The 24,577-nt window shown below is 35.7% G+C and overlaps 1 protein-coding gene across 1 annotated transcript; it reads right to left on the bottom strand.

The window, feature by feature from the left end:
- Positions 1-1,634: 1,634 nt before the first annotated feature.
- TAF13 (TATA-box binding protein associated factor 13) lies at positions 1,635-22,821 on the bottom strand. The gene is made up of 4 exons (XM_077120040.1): positions 22,709-22,821; positions 21,826-21,904; positions 4,668-4,765; positions 1,635-2,902 (listed from the first exon to the last, which is right to left on the bottom strand). The coding sequence occupies exons 1-4, from the start codon at positions 22,733-22,735 to the stop codon at positions 2,732-2,734; spliced, it is 375 nt and encodes a 124-aa protein (XP_076976155.1). The 5' UTR covers positions 22,736-22,821; the 3' UTR covers positions 1,635-2,731.
- Between the last annotated feature and the right edge of the window lie 1,756 nt (positions 22,822-24,577).

The raw sequence follows: 24,577 nt of genomic DNA, 5'->3' as shown, positions 1-24,577 counted from the left end.
TTTTTGTTAGAGATAATACCAAAGTATTTATAAAGTAAATTATATAATATCTGAGATTTACTTTAAAATAACAATGTGCTCTCAATGTTAAAACGTGGCAGAATAGAAAAAAAAAATTGGCCAAAGGTTGGTTAATTGTTGAAGCCAGGGCTCATTATTCTGTTACTGTGTATGCTTGAGTTTTTCCACAGTAAATTAAAAAAACAAACAAAAAACCCACAAATACGAATTAACTTAGGAGAGAGCACCTGAACATTCTATATTAGCACTGCCTAAAAGAATTTTCTGTGATAAAGGAAATACTCTATATCAGCATTGTCCAATATGGAAATCCACTAGATACATGGGATAGGGCAGTTAAATTTTTATTTAATTTTAATTAATTAAATTTAAATAACCACATGTGGCTGGTGACTCTTAGATTACATGGTGCAGCTCAAGATATTAGAAGACAGCCATGCTACTTTACTATCAAAAAGTTAAAATGCTAGTGATCAATGAAAGGGAGGAGTAAAGGGTATGGTATGTATAAATTCTTTTTCTGTTTTCGTTTTCTTTTTCCAAATAGATGCAAATGTTACAAGAAATAATCATGATGATGAATATGCAACTATGTGATGATATTGTGAATTACTGATTATATATTTAGAACGGAATGATCAAAATAGGAATGTTTGCATTTGTTTGGTGTTTTTTGGTATTTAAAAAAATAAAATAAAATAAATTTAAAAAACGTTAATAAGCAAGTTCATGACGTTAAGTCTGCCCAGCCTCCCTTCTTCTTTCTTGTTAGTCAGAATACCCAGCTCCCACCTCTCAGCCCCAGTAGTTCTTCCTGGTCACAGTGACTAGTCCAAGAAGAAAAATGACCAGAGCCAAGACAATCATGGTGCTTGTTTGAACCTTTCTATATTAGGAATGAAGAGCTTGCTCAATCACGATTTGTAAGGATGGAATCCTAGAATCTCTGGCCATCAAGTCCCCTTGCCACACTGAGGTTCCTGAGAGAGAAAAATCAAAATCTGGATGTAGTACAGGATCAAGATCCAGTTAACTCTGAAGCCAGCTCTATCCTTTTTCCCCCATTTTTCAGTTAGGTAAGCCTGCAAATTCCTCTCTCTCTATGCTAGCTTTGAATTAAGTTTTAACACTTACAACCTAAAAAGTTCAAATACAAAGTCTTCATTATTTAGTTTCCCATAAAACACTTCTCTCATGCCAGGGTCATTTGTAAATAGATACTCAAAACAACTTAGACGTGATTCAAGGAAGTCAGTGTACATACAGTACCCTCTGCACAGGTTAAGAAAAGACCAATGGCATCCAATATAACTTCACTAGTGCCAATTCTTGGCAGTTTCTCCTTCAGGGTAAAGCATGCACTAACTAACAAAAAGCAAATAGTGATACAGTGATTTTTCATTATTCCATTCCCATGGGGTAGTTTTTCAATTGGTTTTGCTTTTTAAAAAAACCTAACAAAAAAAAAAGGGGGGGGGGGGCTCTGCACTGAGTCTCATTATCAATTCAGCTGTTACAAAAATAAGATAGACAGAGTTTTTAGTGAAATTAAGCAGCCAGAATGATATTACCCCAGCAATGTTCAGACTAGTCTGGAGAAAAAAGCTCATAAATCATAGTCAAATTCAAATACTGAGCTGTTTAGTTTTTCATACTTTATTCCCTGTATCAATAGGTTAAGAAAGAATTTTCCCAAGTCCTGATTTATAGATAATGTGAATAAGCAGCACACACAGTAACATTCAGTGATCCATTTAAATGCAATTTCAATCCGTATTTTAAGCTAAATGCAGTAGTTTAATATAATATAGCTAAATACACACACAACTTATATCTCCTGAACTACAAGTAGTTTCCATGGCCACATATGGTTTAGTCAAGTACATATTTCCACAACGAACAAGTATGAACAGATATGTTAATAAAATACTACCCCGAATACTTATCCTGCCATCAGCTTATTAGGCAATGACATTTATGCGATTGAAAGGATTTATTTTTAGAAGCTTTAATCTGATCTGGAAAACTTAATTCTTCTAAAATTTGACAAACAGCATGTATCAGCCCCAAAGTTCTAAATAAAAAGCTTTCCAACACTGAGGCATTCACATAAAACTTACAGTTTCTCAAAAAATAAACAAGCAAACAAAAACTCCTGCTATCTGAAGAAAATTAAAACAAATTACCGTTTAAGACACTTAAACATTCTTTAAAAAGACTGTATTTTCCTATATCTTCTACTTAAGAGAAACAAAAACCAGTTCACTGTCATTAATAAATCTCACAGATTACTTTTGTCTAGAAACTTGAGAAAACATAAAACACATTTCTCAGCTATCATAGGATCAAAAGTGCCATTTAGGTGTCACATATTAAACAAATATAACCTACAATGGCAAAAAGACATCTAACAGATAAATATTACTTCATCATCTATATAGTCAAAAATCAGAAGGAATTACATGAATAGCAAATTAAGTTACATATGGTCATTAAAACCCAATTAAGTAATTCAAGTATGAAAATATAAAGGCAGGCAATTAAAGGCTCAAATACTCTAAAATCGAAGACATGAAAATTAAGGCTGAAAACTGTGTTTCTCCAACTTTCATTTTCATGGTTAGGTAACAGGACCTTACTGTAGGAAATATGCAGTTACTTTATATAGTTGTCCCAGAAGATAAGAAAGCTTCAGAAAGTACAAAAAGTATCAAGATCCATAGTTCGCTTCATCAAATGCTTTTCTAGCTCGTTTCAATTCTTCATTCATAGTAAGTAAGTCTTTAACCCTAGCAAACTTCCTTGGGTCCTTTCGAATCAAGAAGACAATATCTTCAACTTGTACTCGACCTTGTCTTCCAATTGACATTGCCTTGTGAGTCTATTACAAAGAAACATTAAATTCAATTAATCTTTAAATTTTAATTTTTTACCATTTTAATTTGCATTTATTTAAGTACAAGTGAGGTTGAAGATTTTCTCATCTAACCGTTGTAGCTATTTGTTTATGAATTCTCTATTCATGTCCTTTGTCCATTTTCTAATAGGGAATTAGCAATGTTTTTCCTAATGCTTTAAAGGCATTTTTATATATAGGCATACCTCCTTTTATTGCGCTACACTTTATCGCTCTACGTAGATGCTGCATTTTTTACAAATTGAAGGTTTGTGGCAACCCTGAGTCGAACAAATTTGAGTTATTTTTTCTAATATGTGCTCACTTTTTTTCTGTGTCACATTTTAATTAAGGTACATACATTGTTTTCTTTAGACATATTACTACTGCACACTTTTAATAGACTACAGTATGTTTATGTGACTCCCTTTACTGCAATATCTGCTTTGTTGCAGTTGTCTGGAACCGAATCCACAACATCTCTAAGACATACCTGAACTAAGGAAATGAAACCTATCAAATTTATAGATGTTCCTCTTTTGTTTTTTGACATATATAATTTTTAACTGTATTCATCCGTATAAAATAATTTTATATATATATATTTTTTTCATAACCACCCATTTCATTTATACTTTGTGTCCTTCTTCATCTCAATAGCCAATAAATACTGGTAAGTTTTCTTAAATTCAAACAAATAAATCTCATTCCTTTCAAATACCATCCCAGGAACAGACACAGGTTCATCACAGCATTATTTCTAACGACTAAAAAATGGAAAATAAATATTTAATAAGGCACAGGGTAAATAAATTTGAGTACATCCATTCACCTAATATTATGAAGCTATAAAAATGTTCCAGAGTATTATGCAATGATATGGGGATAGTGTTCTTGTTCTAAACTTATCTCAGTGAAGAAGCCGATTCTGAAACTGTATATACTGTATGATCCCAATCTTATAAGAAATTTTTAAATATGTGCAAAAAGACAAAGGATATTCACCAAAATATTACAAATTTTTATTTTCTTACCCACGCTTTGTTATACTTTCTAAATTTTATTTAATGGATAGTAATTAAACCGTAAACAGAAAAAAGATACATACTAATGAGTCAGTAATTTTACTTCTATCATTCTTACTAAGGAAATAATCCAAATTGTGGGTGACAACTCATAAAAAATAAACACGATGAAACTCAGAAATCCCATCCTTGCAAATATATCCAAAGAAAGGAGGGGTGAGTGAGAGGGGATTTCATGAATATAGTAATTCAAGATTAACTATTCAGTTAAAAACAAACTGTAAATAACATATAATAGGGAAATGAATAAATTAGAAAACAATTTAAAATTTTGTGATTAGAACATAGAATAAAGGTACAATAAAATTTTAAGTAAAAAGATATGTTTACCATGTTCATCACTATATAAAACATTATATACCCTTAAATAAATATTCGAAGAGAATTCAAAAAAATACTCTCGGGTGATGGGATTATGGGCGATGTTTTTTATTTTATTCAAGGGATTTCTAATTATCTCTTCATAAACAAAATTCAAGGAGAAGGGGTAGAATACACATATACACACAAACACAATGATAAATAGTAACCAGTAACTTCAGAAAACAGGCACTCAAATGGACAGCTTATTTCTAAACGATGTCATTAAATTTTAGTCCTATCTAAAGCTTATAATCTGAAATTTATTCCTCAGTGAACTAAGACCAACCATGAAAGGATCTCACCATTTCAGTGATGAACTCTATGACAAGGTCTTCAAGAATATCCACTGACTCAGTGTAAGGATTCTGGTCATCCCCAAATCCATACATCATACACCGTACTGTAAAAGAATATATCACTTTTGTTTACATGAACAAGTTAAACAATTCAACCACTACTTTTTTTCAAATAAACTAGAACTGAACCACATTCTAGATATTAGTATAAAGACATATTTGCATTGTATTTATTGTCTCCAATTAGGATTTTGGTGTAAAGGTTTTAATCACAACCTTATCATCAACTATTCCTATCTAACTTTCAACACAATTCCCCTTCTCTCTAGCTACTGAACCCTGATGTCAATATTCTTTCTGCACTCTCCATCATCTACTCACCAGAAACCTCAAACTACCTTGAAGTGGGAGACTTGGTGGCAGGAACAGGATGGGTAGCAATGACTTAGCCTCTATTGGAAGTACGTTCTCTCTGTGTGGCAGCTGGGCATTGGGAAAAAGAAAGCAGAATCCTGACACCACCATGGGAAAAAGGACAGAAAGTGCTCCAATTATGTTCTTACTGTGAGAATAAGATAATCAAAAGGAGAAAGCAGTGGGCTTACTATAAATAATCTTGACATGTCAGTTCCTAGATCAATGCAAGCGCCAGCAAAGCCCTTTCAGGTCTCATGTGCAGAAACCATAGAAAATGCAAAAGAGAAGAAAAGACTAATACACAGTAATAAAAATAATTGCTAACACCTAATATTTATATAGTCCTTACTATATGCCAAGCAGTGCTTTAAGCCCTTTAAGTTTATAACTCATTTAATCCTCACAACAATCCTTTGAGGTAGGTATCATTATCCCCAATTTATAAATGAGAAAATTGAGACACAAAGTGATTTACTAAAGGTCACACTGCTGGTAAGTGATGGAACCTGAATCTGAACTTAATTGGTCTGTCTCGAGTCTATTCTCCTACCCACAAAAATATTATATTCTTGGTAGTTTAGGACAGATGGGATCCAGTATGAATTCTTGTCCTATAGTCAATAAACTCTCAATGCGTCCATGGATGGGCTTTAAGAAGTCCTTGAACTGCCCTGAAATTATACACAAAAAATTTATGTATTATCTTATCTACGTGCATTTTTCTGGGAAGAATCTTAACTTTTAACAGATTCTCAAAGGAGTATATAAATCAAAAAATGTTAAGAAACTCTGTTATATGTTGGAAATATTTTGTCTCAATCTAAGTGGTAGTTGCAAGCATTTAAGGAAACTTCATCTAGCTGTTCACTTCAGACCTATACTATCTGTATGTAAATTTTACATTTAAAAAAAATGAAGGAATCCCTAGAAGGCTTCTAAAGTAAATAATGAATTCATTAAAAATAATTCCTTTAGGAGAAAGAAAATCTTGTAGAAATGAAAAGAGAGGAAAGCAGACCAGCCTAGAAAAAAAAGGGGTGACTTGGAAGATAACCTGGAATACAGAGTTATCCCTAGGATTTACCCTGGCAAGAGCCTTTGGGTCCAGATATAGGAAGGAGAAGGGAAACACAGAAAGCAATTTTTTTCTCTATCTCGCTTTCTCCTTTTCAGATTCTAAATTTCCTATGGCATTTTATGAGGGGACGTAGGGAAGAGATAATTTTAGACTTACAATAGAGTTGCAAAAATAGTAGAGTTCCCATATTCCTATATCCATCTTCCCTTTAGGTTAACATCTTACATACCACAGACCATTTACCAAATTAAGAAACTAACCCTGAAGCAATACAATATAGGACTTATTCAGATTATACCACGTTTTTCTACTAATGTCCTTTTTCTGTTCCAGGAACCAATCTAGGATTCACCACTATATTTAGTTGTCCTGCCTCTTTAGCTTTTTCTTCTTTCATGACCTTGACACTTTTGAATACTGGTCAGTTATTCTGTAGAATGTCCCTCAATTTGGGGTTTTCTCATGGCAAAATTAAGGTTATATATTGTGGTGCTTTGAAGCTGTATGCACCCAGAAAATCATATCCTTAAATTTAATCCATTCCGGTGGGTGTGGACCCATTATAAGTAGGATCTTTTGAGGCGGCTACAGCAGTAAGGGAGTGACCCACCTCATTCAGGATTAGTCCTAACACTATTACTGAAGTCCTACATAAACAGAATGAATAGAGAGAGAAAGTCACAGAAACAAGAAGCTGAAAGCAACGAAACCTGGAAGAAACCAGCAGGAGCAGCCATGTGCCTTGTCATGTAGCACAGGAGTCAAGGATTGCCAGCAGCTGGTCTTCAGGGAGAAAGCTTTACCTTGTCAATGCCTTGATTTGGACATTTTTATCACCCTCAAAACTGTAAGCTAATAACAGGACTGGATACAAAAACTCAGAAACGGACAGCACAATACTACCTAACTGTAATATAATTATGTTAAAACACTGAATGAAGCTGCATGTGAGAATGATAGAGGGAGGAGGGCTGGGGACATAAATGAAATCAGAAAGAAAGATAGATGTTAAAGACTGAGATGGTATAATCTAAGAATGCCTAGAGTGTATAATATTAGTGAAACGTACAATGTACAAATTTTAAAAATGTTTTTGCATGAAGAAGAACAAAGGAATGTCATTATTGCAGGGTGCTGAAAATAGATGGTAATTAATATTTTAAACTGCCACCTTATGTGTGAGACTAAAGCAAAAAATGTTTATTTGTTACAAAATTTATATTTTGACTAGTGTATTTCCTAATATAACTTATGTAGATAGCTTGAATGAACGCCATAAGTACCTGCAATCTCAGGTAGGACATGAGATTTTGTTGGTTTGTCCAGAGCGATGCCCCGATGAATCCCAGAGTGATTCGATCAGTGCGTGGAAAAGTATTTGCTAAGTCCCCTTCAGGGAATGGTGAGAACGGGGAGGAATTCAACTTCCCCAAGTTGAATTCTTGATATTCTCACAAGCAATGTGGACAACCAAAGCTATAGGCTGAGCCCTCAGTCTTGAGGTTTGTTCATATGAAACTTAATCCCACAAAGGATAGGCCAAGTCTACTTAAAATTTAGGCCTAAGAGTCACCCCCAAGAGAGCCTCTCTTTCCTTGCTCAGATGTGGCCTCTCTCTTCAGCCAACACGACGAGCAGTCTCACCACCCTTCCCCTCTCTGCGTGGGACATGACTCCCAGGGGTGTGGACCTTCCTGGCAACGTGGGACAGAGATCCTGGAATGAGCTGAGACTCAGCATCAAGGGATTGAGAAAAACCCTACAATGAGCTGAGACTTAACATCAAGGGATTGAGAGAACCTTCTCGACCAAAAGGGGGAAGAGTGAAATGAGACTAAGTGTCAATGGCTGAGTGATTCCAAACAGAGTTGAGGGGTTATCCTGGAGGTTATTCTTACGCATTAAGTAGATATCACCTTGTTGTTCAAGATGTAGTGGAGAGGCTGGAGGGAACTGCCTGAAAATGTAGAATTGTGTTCCAGTAGCCATGTTTCTTGATGATGATTGAACAATGATATAGCTTTTACAATGTGACTTGTGATTGTGAAAACCTTGTGTCTGATGCTCCTTTTATCTACCTTGTCAACAGACTAGTAGAACACACGGAATAAAAATAAATAATAGGGGGAACAAATGTTAAAATAAATTTAGTTTGAAATACTAGTGGTAAATGAAAGCGAGGGGTAAGGGGTATGGTATGTATAATCTTTTTTTTTCTGTTATCATTTTATTTCTTTTTCTGTTGTCTTTTTATTTCTTCTTCTAAATCGATGCAAATGTTCTAAGAGATGAGAATATGCAACTATGTGATATATTAAGAATTACTGATTATATAAGTATAATGAAATGATATGTTAAAGTTTTTGTTTGTTGTTAATTTCTTTTAATTGACAAATAAAAAAACCCAAAAAACTGTAAGCTAATAAATTATCACTTAATACAGCTGCACTTGTTTGAAACTGTTATGTACCCCAGAAAAGCGACATTCATTCAATCTAATCTTGTGGGGGCAGACTTATTGTTGGGTGGGACCTTTTGATTAGGTTGTTTCCATGCAGATGTGACTCCACCCATTCAAGGTGGGTCTTAATCAGCTTATGGGAGTCTTTTTTTTTTTTTTTTTTAAAGGAAAGACAGAGAGAAGGAAGGAAGGATAGAAGGAAGGAAGGAAGGAAGAAAGGGAAACATTTTTTAAACATTTTCTTGTTTTATTGTATTCTGTTTCTCCGTTTTTGTTACATGGGCTGGGGCCGGGAATCGAACCGAGGTCCTCCGGCATAGCAGGCAAGCACTTTGCCCGCTGAGCCACCGCGGCCCGCCCAGCTTATGGGAGTCTTTTAAGAGGGAGACATGTTGGAGAAAGATCAGGCACAGACATATGGAGATGCAGAAGAAAAACATCCCAAGAGATGCCAGACGCTAAGAGAGTCATATGAAACCAGAAGCCAGGATAGAAGGATAAGAGACGTCACGATATACCTCTCCATGTGACAGAGGAATGCAGATCAATGCCAGCTGCCTTTCCTCCAAGAAGGTATCCTCTTCTTGATGCCTAAATGTGGCATTTTCAGAGCCTCAGAATTGTCACTTATAACCTAATAAATTCCCTTTATAAAAACCAATCCATTTCTGATATATTTTATTCTAGAAGCTTTAGCAAACCAAAACAACAGCCAACTCACTTCATAGTATCTGCTTTGAGGAACCTAGCAAGCTAAAATATGTATTAATTGGAAGGACCCCATACGTGATATGCCCTTCTTGGTGCATCATATCAGGGTAACATATGTACAGTGGTGTTAACTTTGATAAATTGGCCAAAGCTGTGTCTGCTGGGATTATCCATTATTAATCTACTATTTTTCCTTAAATATTTAGAGGAAGATATTTTGTTGCTCTCATTCCGATGGGCAGAATTCACCAGTAGGGAAATATATATCATACTTTATGCAAGAAACATGTAAACTATGTTTGACTAACAAGTCTACTAAGACATAAACAAACACAAATGAATGCCCATAAACATTCTGAATTCTATTAGTAAAGTTTAAAACAAAGAAAGGAAGAGAGAGAGAGAGAGTGGCCAATCAAAAAAACACACTACTATTTCCAGGGAAAAAGAGTAATAGGGAGAGAGTAACAGAACCTATTTCTCTTCCAAAAGTAGTGAGTAGAAACAGCCCAAATCAACTATTCTACAGCTCTGTAAACCAGGGATGATCTACACAATGTCTAGAGAAGTACAAGATGAAGACACTGAGAACCCATGGTCAAAGACTTTTGAGTAATTCTATCCACAGCTCCTGGTACCCATCCCCTGCCCTCGAGGGAAGCAGTGGCAGGTGGTTCAAACCTTGCTCCAGTGGCAGGGGTGGGGATGGGATGGGGATGTGGACTGGGATACCATAGCTCTGAACTCAGTCAGATATTGGCCCAGGGTAATTAGAATGTGAGATCCCAAGTTCCAGCCCATCCCAGTCAGATGCTGTCAAGGGCCATTGTTTCAACTGTGTCAGAGGTAGAACTGGCAAAAAACCATAACAGACTACCTTCGTAGGGTTGAGAGGAATAGGTAGTCAAAGAGTGCCATTTACTGGGCAGGATAGAACATGCAGCCTGGTGATGTGGAAAGGTAAAAAAATGGTTTTTTGCCTTTTTGGAGTCTCTACTGACCTTCCCAGGGCCCATTCTATCTGGTTTGCACCCTGTGCATAGGTACCTGCCCTGTATTTGGCTGGGAAATACGATCCAACTGTCAAAGGAAAACCTTAATACAAATCCAATCAGTAACAAAAGCCAAGAAAAAAGAAATCAAGATAATCAGATGAACAGATATCCGTAGAAAATCCTAAGCCACAGTAAAACTTGGGAAGAGATGGCCCAGTCAAAGGAACAAATTAAAAAGTCAGCAGAGATACAGAATTTGGAACTAATAAAAGATGTTCAAACAAATCTCCTAAATCAATTCAAGGGGCTGGCTAAAGAGATAAAGGATATTAAGAAGGCACTGGATAAGCATAAAGAAGAATTTGGAAGCATACAAAGAAAAACAACATCTTGTGGTAATGAAAAACACAAAAAACAAAATTAAAAATACACTGAAGACACAATAGCAGATTTGAAAGAGACAGAAGAAAGTATCACTGAGTTAGAATACAGACCATCCAATTCAAACAGACAAAAGAACATATGGAGAAAAGAATGGAAAAATCTGAGCAGAGTTTCAGGGAAATGATTGACAACATGAAGCTCACAAAAATATGCATCACGGGTATCCCAGAAGGAGAAGAGAAGGGAAAAGGGCAGGAAAGAATATGAGGAAAATGGCTAAAAAGTTCCAACCCTTAGAAAAGAAATAAATAGGCAACTCGAAGAAGCCCAACGCACTCCAAACAGAATAAATCCAAAAAGACCCATCCAAAACATATACTATTCACACTGTCAAATGCCAAACAGAAAGAGAGAATTTTGAAAGCAGTAAAAGAAAAGCAATTCACCACATAAAAGGGAAGCTAAATAAGATTAGGTGCTTATTTCTCATCAGCAACCATGGAGGCAAGAAGACAGCCGTACGATGTATTTGAGATACTGAAAAAGAAAAACTGCCAGTCAAGAATTCTTTATTCAGCAAAGCTGTCCTTCAAAAATGAGGGAGAGTTTAAAATATTCACAGATAAACAGATGCTGAGAGTGCACTAACAAAAGTCCTACCCTATAAGAAATACTAAAGGGGGTTCTGCAGGCTAAAAAAGAAAAGACAGAGAGAGGCTTAGAGAGTACAGAATTGAAGATTATCAGTAAGAGTAATCAAAAGGATAAAATGAGAGAAAAAAATACAACAAAGAAATGCCAAAGGATAAAATGGCTGAAGTAGTACCACCTTTACATTATAACAAGGAAGGTTAACGGATTGAACTCCCCAATCAAAAGATTGCCAGAATGCACAAATGAAATAAAAAAGAAAGACAGATGATAAAGAGACTGAGCTGGTATAATCTAGGAACGCCTAGAGTGTATAATGATAGTGACTAAATGTACAAATTTTAAAATGTTTTTGCATGAGGAAAAACAAAGGACTGTCAATACTACAGGGTGTTGAAAACAGATTAATTAATTATAGATTAAGTGATTAATATTTTAAAATTTTAACTTATGTGTGAGACTAAAGCAAAGAATGTTTATTTGGTACAAAATTTATATTCTGCCTAGTGCAGTTCCTAATATAACTTATGCGGACAGCTTAATTGAACACCACAAATACATGGAACCTTGAGTAGGGCATAAGATTTTGTAGGTTTGTCCAGAGTGATACCCCAATAAATCCCAGGGTGATTTGAACAGTGAGTAAAAAAGTATTTGCAAAATCTCCTTGGGGGAATCGTGAGAAATAGAGAAAATTCAACTTCCCCAAGTGGGGAATTCTTGATATTCTCAAAAGCAGTGGGGACAATCAAAGCAACAGGCTGAGCCCCCAATCTTGGGGCTTGTTCATATGAAACTTAACCCCACAAAGGACAGGTCAAGCCTACTTAAAATTAGGCCTACAAGTCACCCCCAAGAGAACCTCTTTTGCTGCTTAGATGTGGCCTCTCTCTCCAGCCAACACAACAAGCAAACTCACTGCCCTCCCCTTCTCTATGTGGGACATGACTCCCAGGGGTGTGGACCTTCCTGGCAATGTGGGACAGAAATCCTAGAATGAGCTGGGACTCAGCATCAAGAGATTGAGAAAACCTTCTCGACCAAAAGGGGGAAGAAATGAGACAAAATAAAGTGTCAATGGCTGAGAGATTCCACAGTCTAGAGATTATCCTGGAGATTATTCTTACACATTAAAAAGATATCACCTTGTTAGTCAAGATGTAATGGAGAGGCTGGAGGGAACTGCCTGAAAATGTACAGCTGTGTTCCAGTAGCTATGCTCTTAAAGATGACTGTATAATGATATAGCTTTCACAATGTGACTGTGTGATTGTGAAAACCTTGTGTGTGATGTTCCTTCTATCTACCTTATCAACAGATGAATAAAACACATGGAACAAAAATAAATAAAAGGGGGAACAATGTTAAAATAAATTTAGAGTGAAATGCTAGTAATCAATGAAAGGGGGGGTAAGGGGTATGTATAATTTTTTTTTCTGTTTTCGTTTTATTTCTTTTTCTGTTGTCTTTTTATTTCTTTTTCTGAATTGATGCAAATATTCTAAGAAATGATCATGATGATGAATATGCAACTATGTGATGATACTGTGAATTACTGATTATATATGTAGAACAGAATGATCATATGTTAAGAATGTTTGTTTCTTTCATCATATTTTTTTAAATTAATAAAAAAATTAAAAATAAATAAATAAATAAATTTAGTAGATTGAAATGCTAGTGATCAATGAAAGGGAGGGGTAAGGGGTATGGTATTATGAATTTTTTTCTGTTGCCTTTTTATTTCTTTTTCTGAATTGATGCAAATGTTCTAAGAAATGATCAAGATGATGAATATGTAACTGTGATGATATTATAAATTACTGATTATATATGTAGAATGGAATGATCATATGTTAAGAATGTTTGTGTTTGTTTTTAAAAAAATTTTTTAATTAATTAAAAAATTCAAAAAAAAGAAAAAGATTGCCAGAATGTATTTAAAAAATTATTCATCTATATGCTGTCTAAAAGAGACTCACCTTAGACCAAAGGACATGATAGCGAAAGGATGGAAAAAGATATTCCATGCAAACAGTAGCCAAAAAGAGCTGGGGTAGCTATACTAATATTGGATAAAATAGACTTTAACTGTAAAACTATTATAAGAGATAAAAAGGACATTATTTATTAATAAAAGGGACAATCCACCAAGAGGAAATAGCAATCATGGCTTCTATGCACATAACCTGGGTGCCCCAATATACACAAGAGAAACACTGGCAAAACCAAAGGAAGTAAAAGACATTCCTAAAATAATAGCTGGAGACTCCAATACACCATTCTCATCTACAGACAGAATATCTAGACAGAGAATTAATAAGGAAACAGAAAACTTGAATAATACGATAAAAGCTAACAGAAATATTCAGAACACTGCACCCCAAAACAGCAGAATATACATTCTTCTCAAGTGCTCACGGAACATTCTCCAGGATAGACCATATGCTGAGGAACAAAACAAGTCTCAATAAATTTTAAAAGTTTGAAATTATACAAAGCACTTTCTCTGACCATAATGGAATGAGGCTGGAAATCAAGAACAGCCAGAGAAAGGGAAAATTTACTAGTATGTGGAGGTTAAACAATATACTCTTAAACAATCAATGGGTCAAAGAAGAAAGTGCAAGAGAAATCAGTATATATCTCAAAACAAATCACACAGAGAGAACACAACACATCAAAACTTATGGGATACAGCAAAGACAGTGCTGAGAGGCAAATTTATAGCGCTAAACATTAAAAAGAAAGAAAGAACTAAAAACAAAGACCTATTTGAAAACCTGGAAAAACTAGAGAAAGTACAGCGAACTGATCCCAAAACAAGCAGCAGGAAAGAAACACCAAACGTTAGAATGGAAATAAATGAAATAGAGAACAAAAAAATAATAATAATAAAATTCTGCTGGTTTGAAACTTCTATGTACCCCAAAAAAGTCACACTCTTTTCATCCTAATCCAATCTTGGGGGGGGGGGGCGGTCAATTGGATACAGCCTTTTGATTAGGTTGTTTCCATGGAGATGCAGCCCACCCAACTGTGGCTGGGACCTTTTGATTAGGTGAAGCTGTGACATCTCCCTTTCAAGGTGGGTCTTAATTATTTTACTGGAGCCTTGTACAAAAAGAATAAAAGGCCAAAACCACAGAGAGAGCTCAGAACTGACACAGAGCCAACAAAGAAAGCAGAAATTGAAATGAGACACAGAACTTTGGAGATGCTTGGAGACAGGACAACTCAAGAGAGGAAGCCACTGGAACCAGGAACTGAAAGCAATGAAACCTGGGAGCAAAGGGCCAATAGATGTTACCATGTGCCTTCGCATGTGACAGAAACCTTAGAAATGATTGGAAATTCTTGAGTGAAGGTATCCTCTTGTTGATGCCTTAATTTAGACATTTTCACGGACTTAGAACTGTAAATCTGTAATCTACTAAATCCACTTTGTAAAAGCCAATCCATTTCTGGTATATTTCAGCAGCTTTAGCAGACCAAAACAAGAATCAATAAAACCAAAAGTTGATTCTTTGAGAAGATCAACATAATTGACAAACCCTTAGCTGAAATGACAAAGGAAAAAAAAGAGATGTAAATAAATGAAATCCAAAATGAGGGGGAAGGGTTATTACCATTGACCACATAGAAATTTAAAAGACCAGAAGAGAATACTATGAACAAACTAGACAACTTAGATGAAATGGACAACTTCCTAGAAACAGAAGAACAACCTACACTGACTCAAGAAGAAATAGATCTCAACAAATCATTCACTAATGAAGAGACTGAACCAGTCATCAAAAAGCTCCCAACAGGAGACACATTTAGGGTTGCTAGGCATCTGCTCTCCTACTACATGCCTGGTAATAAACTCTTTCTCTCTTTGAACCTGTGTCTCAGGAATTAGTTATTGAGCACATCAGGTAAAAGAATCCACGGCCTTTGTCTGGTAACAATTTAGCAACCCTCAAGGACAAATGCCCGAATTTCTGGAGCCCCAGCAGAGCAGGTAAGCCAGGTAACTCAGTCTTTTGCAGCCACTGACTGAATTTATTCTAGAGGCTTGTAAGGTTTCTCTGTTCTTTCGGCACCTTGAACAGCTTCAAAGAGAGAAACTGCTTCCAGTTCCATGTCCAGACACCTGACTGGGTTTCAACAAGTAAAATGAAAGATCTTTGAGAGATATGGAAAATTTTTCTCCTAAATTTAGGCTTGGGACAAATGAAACAACTGCAGTTTATTTTGCAGAACTTGATAGTCAACGTACTTATAAAAACTGTTTGTATTTAAGATGTTATAAAAACAAAGATTTTTTCCAACCTCTAATAAAAGGAATTTTATGATAAATTTTGAATTGAACAAATATAATTTTATTCTGCTTGAGTATGTTCTCCCTAAATATATATACGCTTAGAGGAAAAAAAATATCTATTATTATAAATACATTCTCAATATTCGTCTTAAAATAGTCTAACTAGATAGGTTAAGGTCAATACACCTGGTATAATAAAATAAAAATATGCTAAAGCTTCAAACATATTCTATTCAAGAAATCAGTTAAGTTTGGTAAGAAATAATAAATGGATTTTTTATCATCTCGATTACCTGAACTTCCAAGAATCTGGCTTTTGATTACTTGGCCATTTGTTACCTCAGTATGTAGAAGAATTTGAATTTGTAGCTGAGTATAAAGTATATAGCTGCATGGTTAATTCTAAAGCCAAGCATAGATTTCTTCCTTTTTCCATTATTGGAAGGAAGTATGCAGAGTCAAAAGTTCTGTGTATCATATATTTAAGAAAGTTTTTGTATCAAACCAGGTATTCATACAAAACTAAAGTTTAGTTTTCTCCCTGTTAAAATAATGTGGACATCAGAATAATATCTTCATTAATGTTTATATTGGCATTATCATTCTTTATTTCAGAAGACAAGTGTTCCCACTATTAAGGGAAAACCTGTTACAAATAATTTGTTCTTTCATCTTGTATTAATAAGGTACTAAATAGTTCAACCTATTGAATAGGAGGTGTTTGGGAAGTATCACAGTGGATAAAAGGGATTTTCTATCCTGCTGCTGGGTAAAATTGCATAGGTAAATATTGTTCATGTATTTAGAGACTGTATAAAATTCCTAAAAATTTGACGATGTTCTCACTATCCACATAATATGCTGACATTAATCTGCATGATGCTAAGCAATGGTGTGGTGTTGTTAGTCATGGTTTTAGTTATCCTTAAAAGGCTACAGATCATAGAACAGACAAATTGTCAGTTCCACTGCTTTGCTCTAATACTTCTCTAAAAGTGTATGTGGTCAGCTATAGGTCAGAGCTCCATTTGTAACAAAGGAAAAACTTTAAAAGAAAGTCAGGACAAATATGTATATTATATTTTATCTGTTAATTAACATAACTCTGGTAAATGTGTAAAAGTGAAACAGAACAAAACCTCTGCTATGGTTTCTTAATAGAAAACAACTGTCTCATGTTTTATTCTTGAAAGCAGCTTCATTTAAAAATCCTTATAAATTAAAGCTCAGATTGTTAAGGGTTAACTGCTATCTTTAAATTCTAAAATACTTTCTTTATATACCCTAGTAGCTCCCTGAAGCTTTAAGTATCTGTGTGACACCTGAGACTCAAATTCAGTTCTTCAGCTCTGAGAGTCAGCATAAATCCATACAGCAACTGCTAAAAAAAACAAAAAAAAACAAAAAAAAACAAAAAACCGAAAGAGATCAAACTATGATTAAAGATGTGATGAAACTGATCTGGTTAAAACTAAGGTAAATCAATATAAAAGGTAAAGGAAATATTGTCGGTATTTTCAGGTTTTAACTTTTGTGCGAGACAAAAATAAAAAGGTTTATTTTGTCCAAAATTTAACTATTTAATTTAATCTGTCTAGTCAGTTAAACAACCTAAGTCAGCTTTATTCGATATGGAACCTGGAATAAAGTAAAAAATCCTAATGTCTGTACAAGCTGATGTTATGCAATGATGCATTTCAGAGTATTTGGGGCAGAAAATGAAAAAGTGCTTGCAAAGTCCCTTGAGGGACTGGGAAAAACAGAACTATTAAGTTCCCCACATGGGGGAGTCCTGACATTTTCTTAAGCATGAGGGGCTCCCAAGTTAATAAGCCAAGGCCTCAATTCTGAAGTTTGCCCTCATGAAACCTATCTCTACAATAGTAAACTGAATTTACACAGGATTAGTGCCAAAAAGTCATGTCCAGAAAATCTCTGCTGTTGCTCAAATGTGGTCTTTTTCTGAGCCAAACTCTGAGCTTCCTCCATAATGTGGGACATAATTTCCAAGGGTATAAGCCTGGCCCTGGCCCTGGGAGCATGAAACATAATTGGCCTGGCATTGTGGGACGTAACTGGCCCTGGCATTGTGGATTAGCTAACCAAAAGGGGGTAAAGAAATGGAGTTTCAAGTTGAGTTGAGAGATCATTGTAGAGACTGTTCTTTTGCAAGTTTCAGCCAGATACTGCAAACTGTCAAAATACAGCAAAGCCCAAACAACGGTGTTCCTGGGAACCTTGAAAGATATCCTGCACTCTATAAAATTTTACTTATTAAGTTTGTTTTTCTGGGATTTGAAATCTTCAGATTATTCCAATGCCAGAGAAGTTCTGAAATCCAGAGATATTGGACTCTCCAATGACAACTGGTTTCATCAGTTCATCCCTTTGCCCCTTAATAACAACACCCCTTTTCAGCCTTGAAGCAGAGAGTCATCGCTCAGATATCCCTCAAGATTGAGAGATATTTAGCAAATGAGAGGGAGGAATTATAACTGAGAAATTAGGATTTAAGGGATGATTCTGATTTACCAAATCATATTTCCTTTTGCTTTCTGGGATACTGGAATACACAGGGGAATACTTGAAATTCCTCAACTATAATTCAGCTGCCCTGATCTCTGAAATGAGTATAAAAGCCCTTATCGTGTCCCTCTGTGACTGTAAGAGCTGTTACACTCTTTATCTGGTCATTTTCTTGTAGGGCAAAAGCCCTAATGCTAAAGAAGTCAGCCATTAACTAGTCTCAACCCTGGACATTTGTAAATCCTATCAGCTAGATTCTGATATTAAAAGATAACCTGTCTTCCTTTCTTTTGGCTTACACCTTTAGTACTGAGTGATAGCGCTGCCTCCCTTCCTTTCAGCTTATGTTCTCCTATTGAAATGATAATGATAACGCTGTCTCCTCTTCTACTTTGAACTTGCTATTCGAAATTACCTCATCTCCCCCTTGTTAAAATCCTTAAAAACCTCGAACACCCTAAACCCAGGGAGACAGAGTTTGGGCTACTAGTTCATCTGCTCTCATACTATGTGCCTAGTAATAAATTCTCTCTTCAGAAAAAAAAAAAATGTCAGTCCTAACCAAACCGGTCTACAGATTCAATACAATACCAATAAAAATTCCAACAGCCTCCTTTGCAGAAATGGAAAAGCTAATTATCAAGTTTATTTGGAAGAGTAAGAGGACTTGAATAGCCAAAAACATCTTGAAAAAGAATGAAGTTGAAGGAATCACATTTCCCGACTTTAAAGTATATTGCAAAAGCTACAGTGGTCAAAACAGCATTGTACGGGCATAAAGAGAGATGTATTAATAAATGGAATTGAATTGCGAGTTCTAGAAATAGACCCTTAGATCTATGGGCAATTTTTTTTGACAGGCTCCTATATTCACTCAACTGAGACAGAAAAGTCTCTTCAATAAATGGTGCTACGAGAACTGGATAGTCATATCCAAAGTATCAAAGAGGACCCCATCTCACATCCTATATAAAAATTAACTCAAAATGGATCAAACGCCTAAATATAAGAACCAGTACATAAAACTCCTAGAAGAAAATGTAGGGAAGCATTTCAGGATCTAGTGAAAGGTGGAGGGTTCTTAGACTTTAAACCCAAAGCACAAGCAACAGAATAAAAACTAGATAATTAAGATTTCCTCAAAAGTGAATACTTCTGTGCTTCAAAGACTTTGAAAGGGTGAAAAGGCAACTACTCAATGGGAGAAAATATTTGGAACCCACATATCTGCTAAGGGTTTGATATTCAGAATATATAAAGAAATCCCTGCAACTCTATGATAAAAAGACAAACAACCCAAGTAAAAAATGGGCAAAAAGACACAGACATTTTTCCAAAGGGGAAATGCAAATGGCTAGCAAGCACGTGAAATGATGCTCAACTTCACTAGTTATCAAGGAAATGCAAATCAAAACCATAATGAGATTTCATCTTACACCTGTCAGAATGACCACTATTAAACAAACAGAAAACTATAAGCTTTTGGAGAGGATATGGAGAAACAGGAACACTTATTCATTGCTGGTGGGAATGTAAAATGGTACAGCCACTGTGGAAGACAGTGTAGTGGTACCTCAGGAAACTAAGTAGAGAACTGCCATATGATCTGACAATCCCACTACTAGGTATATACCCAGAAGAACTGAAAGCAGAATGCAAACAGACATTTGCACACTGATGTTCATAGCAGCATTATTCACAATTGCCAAAAGATGGAAACAACCCAAATGCACATCAACTAATGAATGGATAAACAACTGTGGTATATACATACAATGGGATATTATTCAGCAGTAAATAAGAATGAAGTCCTGAAGTACATGACATAGATGAACCTGGAAAACATTACGTTCAGTGAAGTAAGTCAGACACAAAAGTACAAATATTGTACGATATAAACTAATTATATGTGAACTCATAGAGATAAAATCTAGAATATAGGTTGCCAGGATATAGAATGAGGGTAAAGAATGGGGAGCAGACGCTTAAAGTGTGCAGAACTTTTAACTATGTTGAATTTAAATGTTTGGAAATGAATGGAAGTGATTGTAGCACATTATAGTAAGTGTAATTAACAGTTAACAGCACTAAATTTTGCATGTGATTGCGGATGAAAGGGTAAGTTTAGAATTGTGTATGTCACTAGAAGGAAAGCTGGAGGATAAAACATGGGACTGTATAATACAGTGAACCCTGTGGTGAACAATGACTGTGATTAATAGTATAAATATAAAAATGTTCTTTCATGAACTAGAACAAATGTACATACATCACTATTACAAGGAGATAATAATATAGTTGTATATGGGGAGAAATGGACCTACTGCAAACTATGGACAGTATAGATAACAGGAATATTTTAACATCCTTTCATGAACAGTAACAAATGTAACAAATCAAAGCTAGGGGTCAGTAATTGGGGGGATAAGAGGTATGAGATGTTTTGGGGTTTTTTGTTTTGCAGTAATGAAAATGTTCTAAAATTGTGATGATAAATGCACAATTACGTTATGGATGATACTGTGAGATACTGATTGAATACTATGGATGAATTGTATTCAATCACAGTAATGAAAATGTTCTAAAATTGTGGTGATAAATGCACAATTGTGTTATGGATGATACTGTGAGATACTGATTGAATACTATGGATGAATTGCATTCAATCACAGTAATGAAAACGTTCTAAAATTGTGGTGATAAATGCACAATTGTGTTATGGATGATACTGTGAGATACTGATTGAATACTATGGTGTGAATATATCTCAATAAAACTGCAAAAAATTAAAAATAAATGAGAAAGAGTTTGAACAGATCTTCTTTTTCAGTAAGATAGATTAAAAATTCAGGTAAACCAAGGAGAAGGCTGTCGAAATTCCAAATTCTTACCATCATAAAAATAAAGTAATCCAAATGGAACAAAGGTCTCTGCGAAGAACTATGCAAGCATCATTCTGGGATGCTCTGAGGTAGAGAGCCCTTTTTTATGAATACATAAAACCACATATAATTAGATTAAATAACAGCAGAGATGGAACACATACTAGTTAGGTAAGCTCTATTTTAGGTAAGGAATTGAGATATGAGAATCAATTTGGGTGGTTTTTAAAAAAAGAACAAAAAGATATACTGATCCTACAATTTCAAGAGCATTTGGGAACTGCTCATATTTGACCCAGCATAAATAAACCAGATATTTATAAATCTGTGTGTAGCCTCATCTGTCAAAACTCATAGTAAAGGAAACTGAACTGGGAGATGGACAGCCTTTTAGGGGTTGGCCTACAGTATCAGTAGTAGGGGCAGATGTATACCAGAATCCATCATTTCTTATGCTTAATAGTCAAAGAAGTTCCTTTGCTGCAAAGATGAGGGATAGAAAAAGTAATGGATGGATATGTTCTTATGCGCCGAATTAAAACACATTTCTTCACTTAAAAACCTCAATTATAAGTTGAGGTTAGGATTGTTATTATCTACAATTTAAAACTAAACAGAATAGACAAGTCCAAGAATATTGTTCTTACAGGGACTCACAGAATGATAATTCAGAATGATAATCTGCTTAGTACAGACAGGTTCAGAAGCTTGTAACCGTCCATAATAAAACCATTGCCAAATATAACTTACATTCTTTAGAAAAAAGTCTCTTTCTTTTACCCTGTCCACCTTCTGCACCTCCTCCAATTTCTTCATTTTCTTCCTCAAACTAGAAGTTAAATATATATATACATATAAATGTCATACGATTGCATTGCATTTGAGTTTTTAATGATTAACTTTTTTTTTTCATTTTCAACACTAACATCAGGTCAGAAAGCTTAAGGCAAACAACAATAAATTATGAAATCTTAACATTGAAAGGGCCTTAAAGATTATTTAGTTCAACTTCAGACTCTTTAGTTACTTTTTTTTTTAAATCAAGTTGGCCTATTTATAGACTGCTACCGGTAAAAGAGTTGGTAGTATTAAATCAAAACTACCTCCCTGTAGTAAGAAACAGTAATACTTACTAAACACTTATTTGTGTAGTGCTACGAGCTTTCCTCAAGTAAACTTTAATCCCATTTACAAGGAAACAGAAGTTCAAAGTTAAATAACTTGCTCAAAAAACAGATTTTGAAGTTCAAGTTCCCTGACTTTTAGTCCATTATTTTTCCATTAATTTGAAGTAAGTATATCAGCTTTGTCAGAAGTTGAACTGTTGATTCATAATGAGCGCTAACAATTATTAGCCTTCAACTCTTGAGAATTCTCTAGGCGTTTCAAAGACTGTCTGGCAGATATGAACCAAAACCAAAGGAAAAGGAGGCATCTCCCTACTCTTCACGTCCTATTCCGCGTACTAAAACGACTCCAAAGGGAGAGACAAGCACGGCGAGAGGTCACCGAACTCTCTTGGAAATTCACTAAGGAAAACAAACCCGATTCTGAATTCAGCTTCAAAAGCCGCCGCTACGGAGCCCGAAAAGAGAAAAGAGAAGGGAGAGCTGGGACAGAAGCGGTCACTCACCGTGGGGTCCTCTTCCTCATCTGCCATCCTACCATCCAGCAAACCTATGTTTTTCCGCGTCTTACTACTTCCGCTTCCTCACTTCCTGTGACGCAAAGTCTGGGAGGGCCAGAGGGCGGGTCCTAGCCGGTCACAGCCGGTCGGCCTGCGGAGCTTGCAGGCCCGTGTGGCTGCTGAATGAAGGGCTTATCTGCAGGAGGGGCGCCTCGTTGTCCCCGTGATACTGAAGAAAGAATTAAACTGTAGCAAAGAAGAGGAAGGGGGAAGGGGAAGGGAGGGGTAGCCAGCGGTCCTTCGACCGATTGAAGGGTATATTTAAACAATTTCAGCACTTGACGATCCCCCTATTAACAGTTATTGACAATATTTTACTTTGCTGCTAGTTCTCGAGAGGCAGTAACGACCTCAAGACCGAGAGGATTAAACATTTTGTAGGAAAGTTTTCTGGTGAAATAATGATTGGATGAACTATGGTCATTTGAGGGCCGGAGCTAGGAATTTATGGTGCCCTGCAAGGCAAGAGATGATGCCGCACAACGGAAAAACTGTTCCTTGATATATGCAATTTCTGAATAGCCTGATAAACATTCATGTGAATGAAAAAATTGTTTATAATTATCTGAGCCTAGAACTAAGTTTGTTAACATATAAATACAAAGCATTTTCCTGCACTTCAGTGTGTATTGAATTTTCTAGGAATAAAACTATCCTGAATTGGTGGGATTTTGTACTTGGTTTTATTTGGAATTTACAAAGTTACGGACCTTTTAAGACATGTCACCAAAGGCAACATCACTTATGTATTAGGATTTGTTGCCAGACAAAGGCCATGGATTCTTTTTCCCCGACACACTCGATAACCAATGCCTGAGAAAACAGAGTTTCAGAGAGAAAGAGTTTATTACTAGGGGCAAAGTAGGAGAGCAGATGGCCTAGCAAAATCGGTCTCCCCAAACTGCAGTCAGTCTGGTAGTTTTAACACAGAAAAGGATGGGCAGCATTTAGGATGAGCACAGTGGCCCCAGATAATGAAATTAGAGGTAATCTGATTTTCAGCACGTGCAGATTGATCACATGCTTAGTCACAGAATGTATGAAAGAAAGCGATGGAATGAGGAATAGGTGATTTACAGGTTAAAGACTAAGCTAGGGTGCATGTCCAGCAGGCCCGCTTTGATTAGATCCGGTCTTGGTCATCAAAATAACTTTATATTTGGAGTGGGTTAGTTCTGGGCTGACCCAGGACCCTTCATTAATAAACCTTAGGGGATATCTTTAGTGATTACAAAACTCTAAAGTTGGAAAACTGGGTACAAATGAAGGTTAGTCACAAGGTTTTAACAATCACAGGGGCGGAAGATAAGGGCTATACAACCATTATCAGAGATCAAGGCAGCTAGACTGCAATTTAGAGATTTCAGGAGTTTCCTTCTGGCTACTCCAATATGCCAGAAAGCAAAAAAGAATATCTATATAATGATTCTGTAATCAAAATCATCCCTTAAAATCCTAATTTCTTGGTTATAGATTCTCTATGGAAACAGAACTGACAGGAGATATCTGCAAATCTTATAAAATTTTATAAAAGTGTCTCATGGAACTGTAGGAATGCATGAGTCCATATTCTATAGGGCAGGCTGCATGCCAGGAACTCCATTGAAGATTTTCAATGAATTCCCCAGGAGAAGCTGGCTGGCTGAAGTGGAGATGAAAATTCTCTCCTCTGACTGCTGAAATCATCACTTATCCTTTTAAAGCCTTCAACTCATTGGATGAGTCGTCTCTCATTGCTAAAGCCAGTTGTAACCAAGAATTTAGGATTTAAGAAATGATTATGGTTACTGAATTATTATATAGATATTTATTTTT

This window comes from Tamandua tetradactyla, chromosome 11, assembly GCF_023851605.1.
Source record: "Tamandua tetradactyla isolate mTamTet1 chromosome 11, mTamTet1.pri, whole genome shotgun sequence".
In the NCBI taxonomy this organism is placed as follows: domain Eukaryota; kingdom Metazoa; phylum Chordata; class Mammalia; order Pilosa; family Myrmecophagidae; genus Tamandua; species Tamandua tetradactyla.
This window is presented reverse-complemented; position numbering and strand designations above follow the sequence as displayed.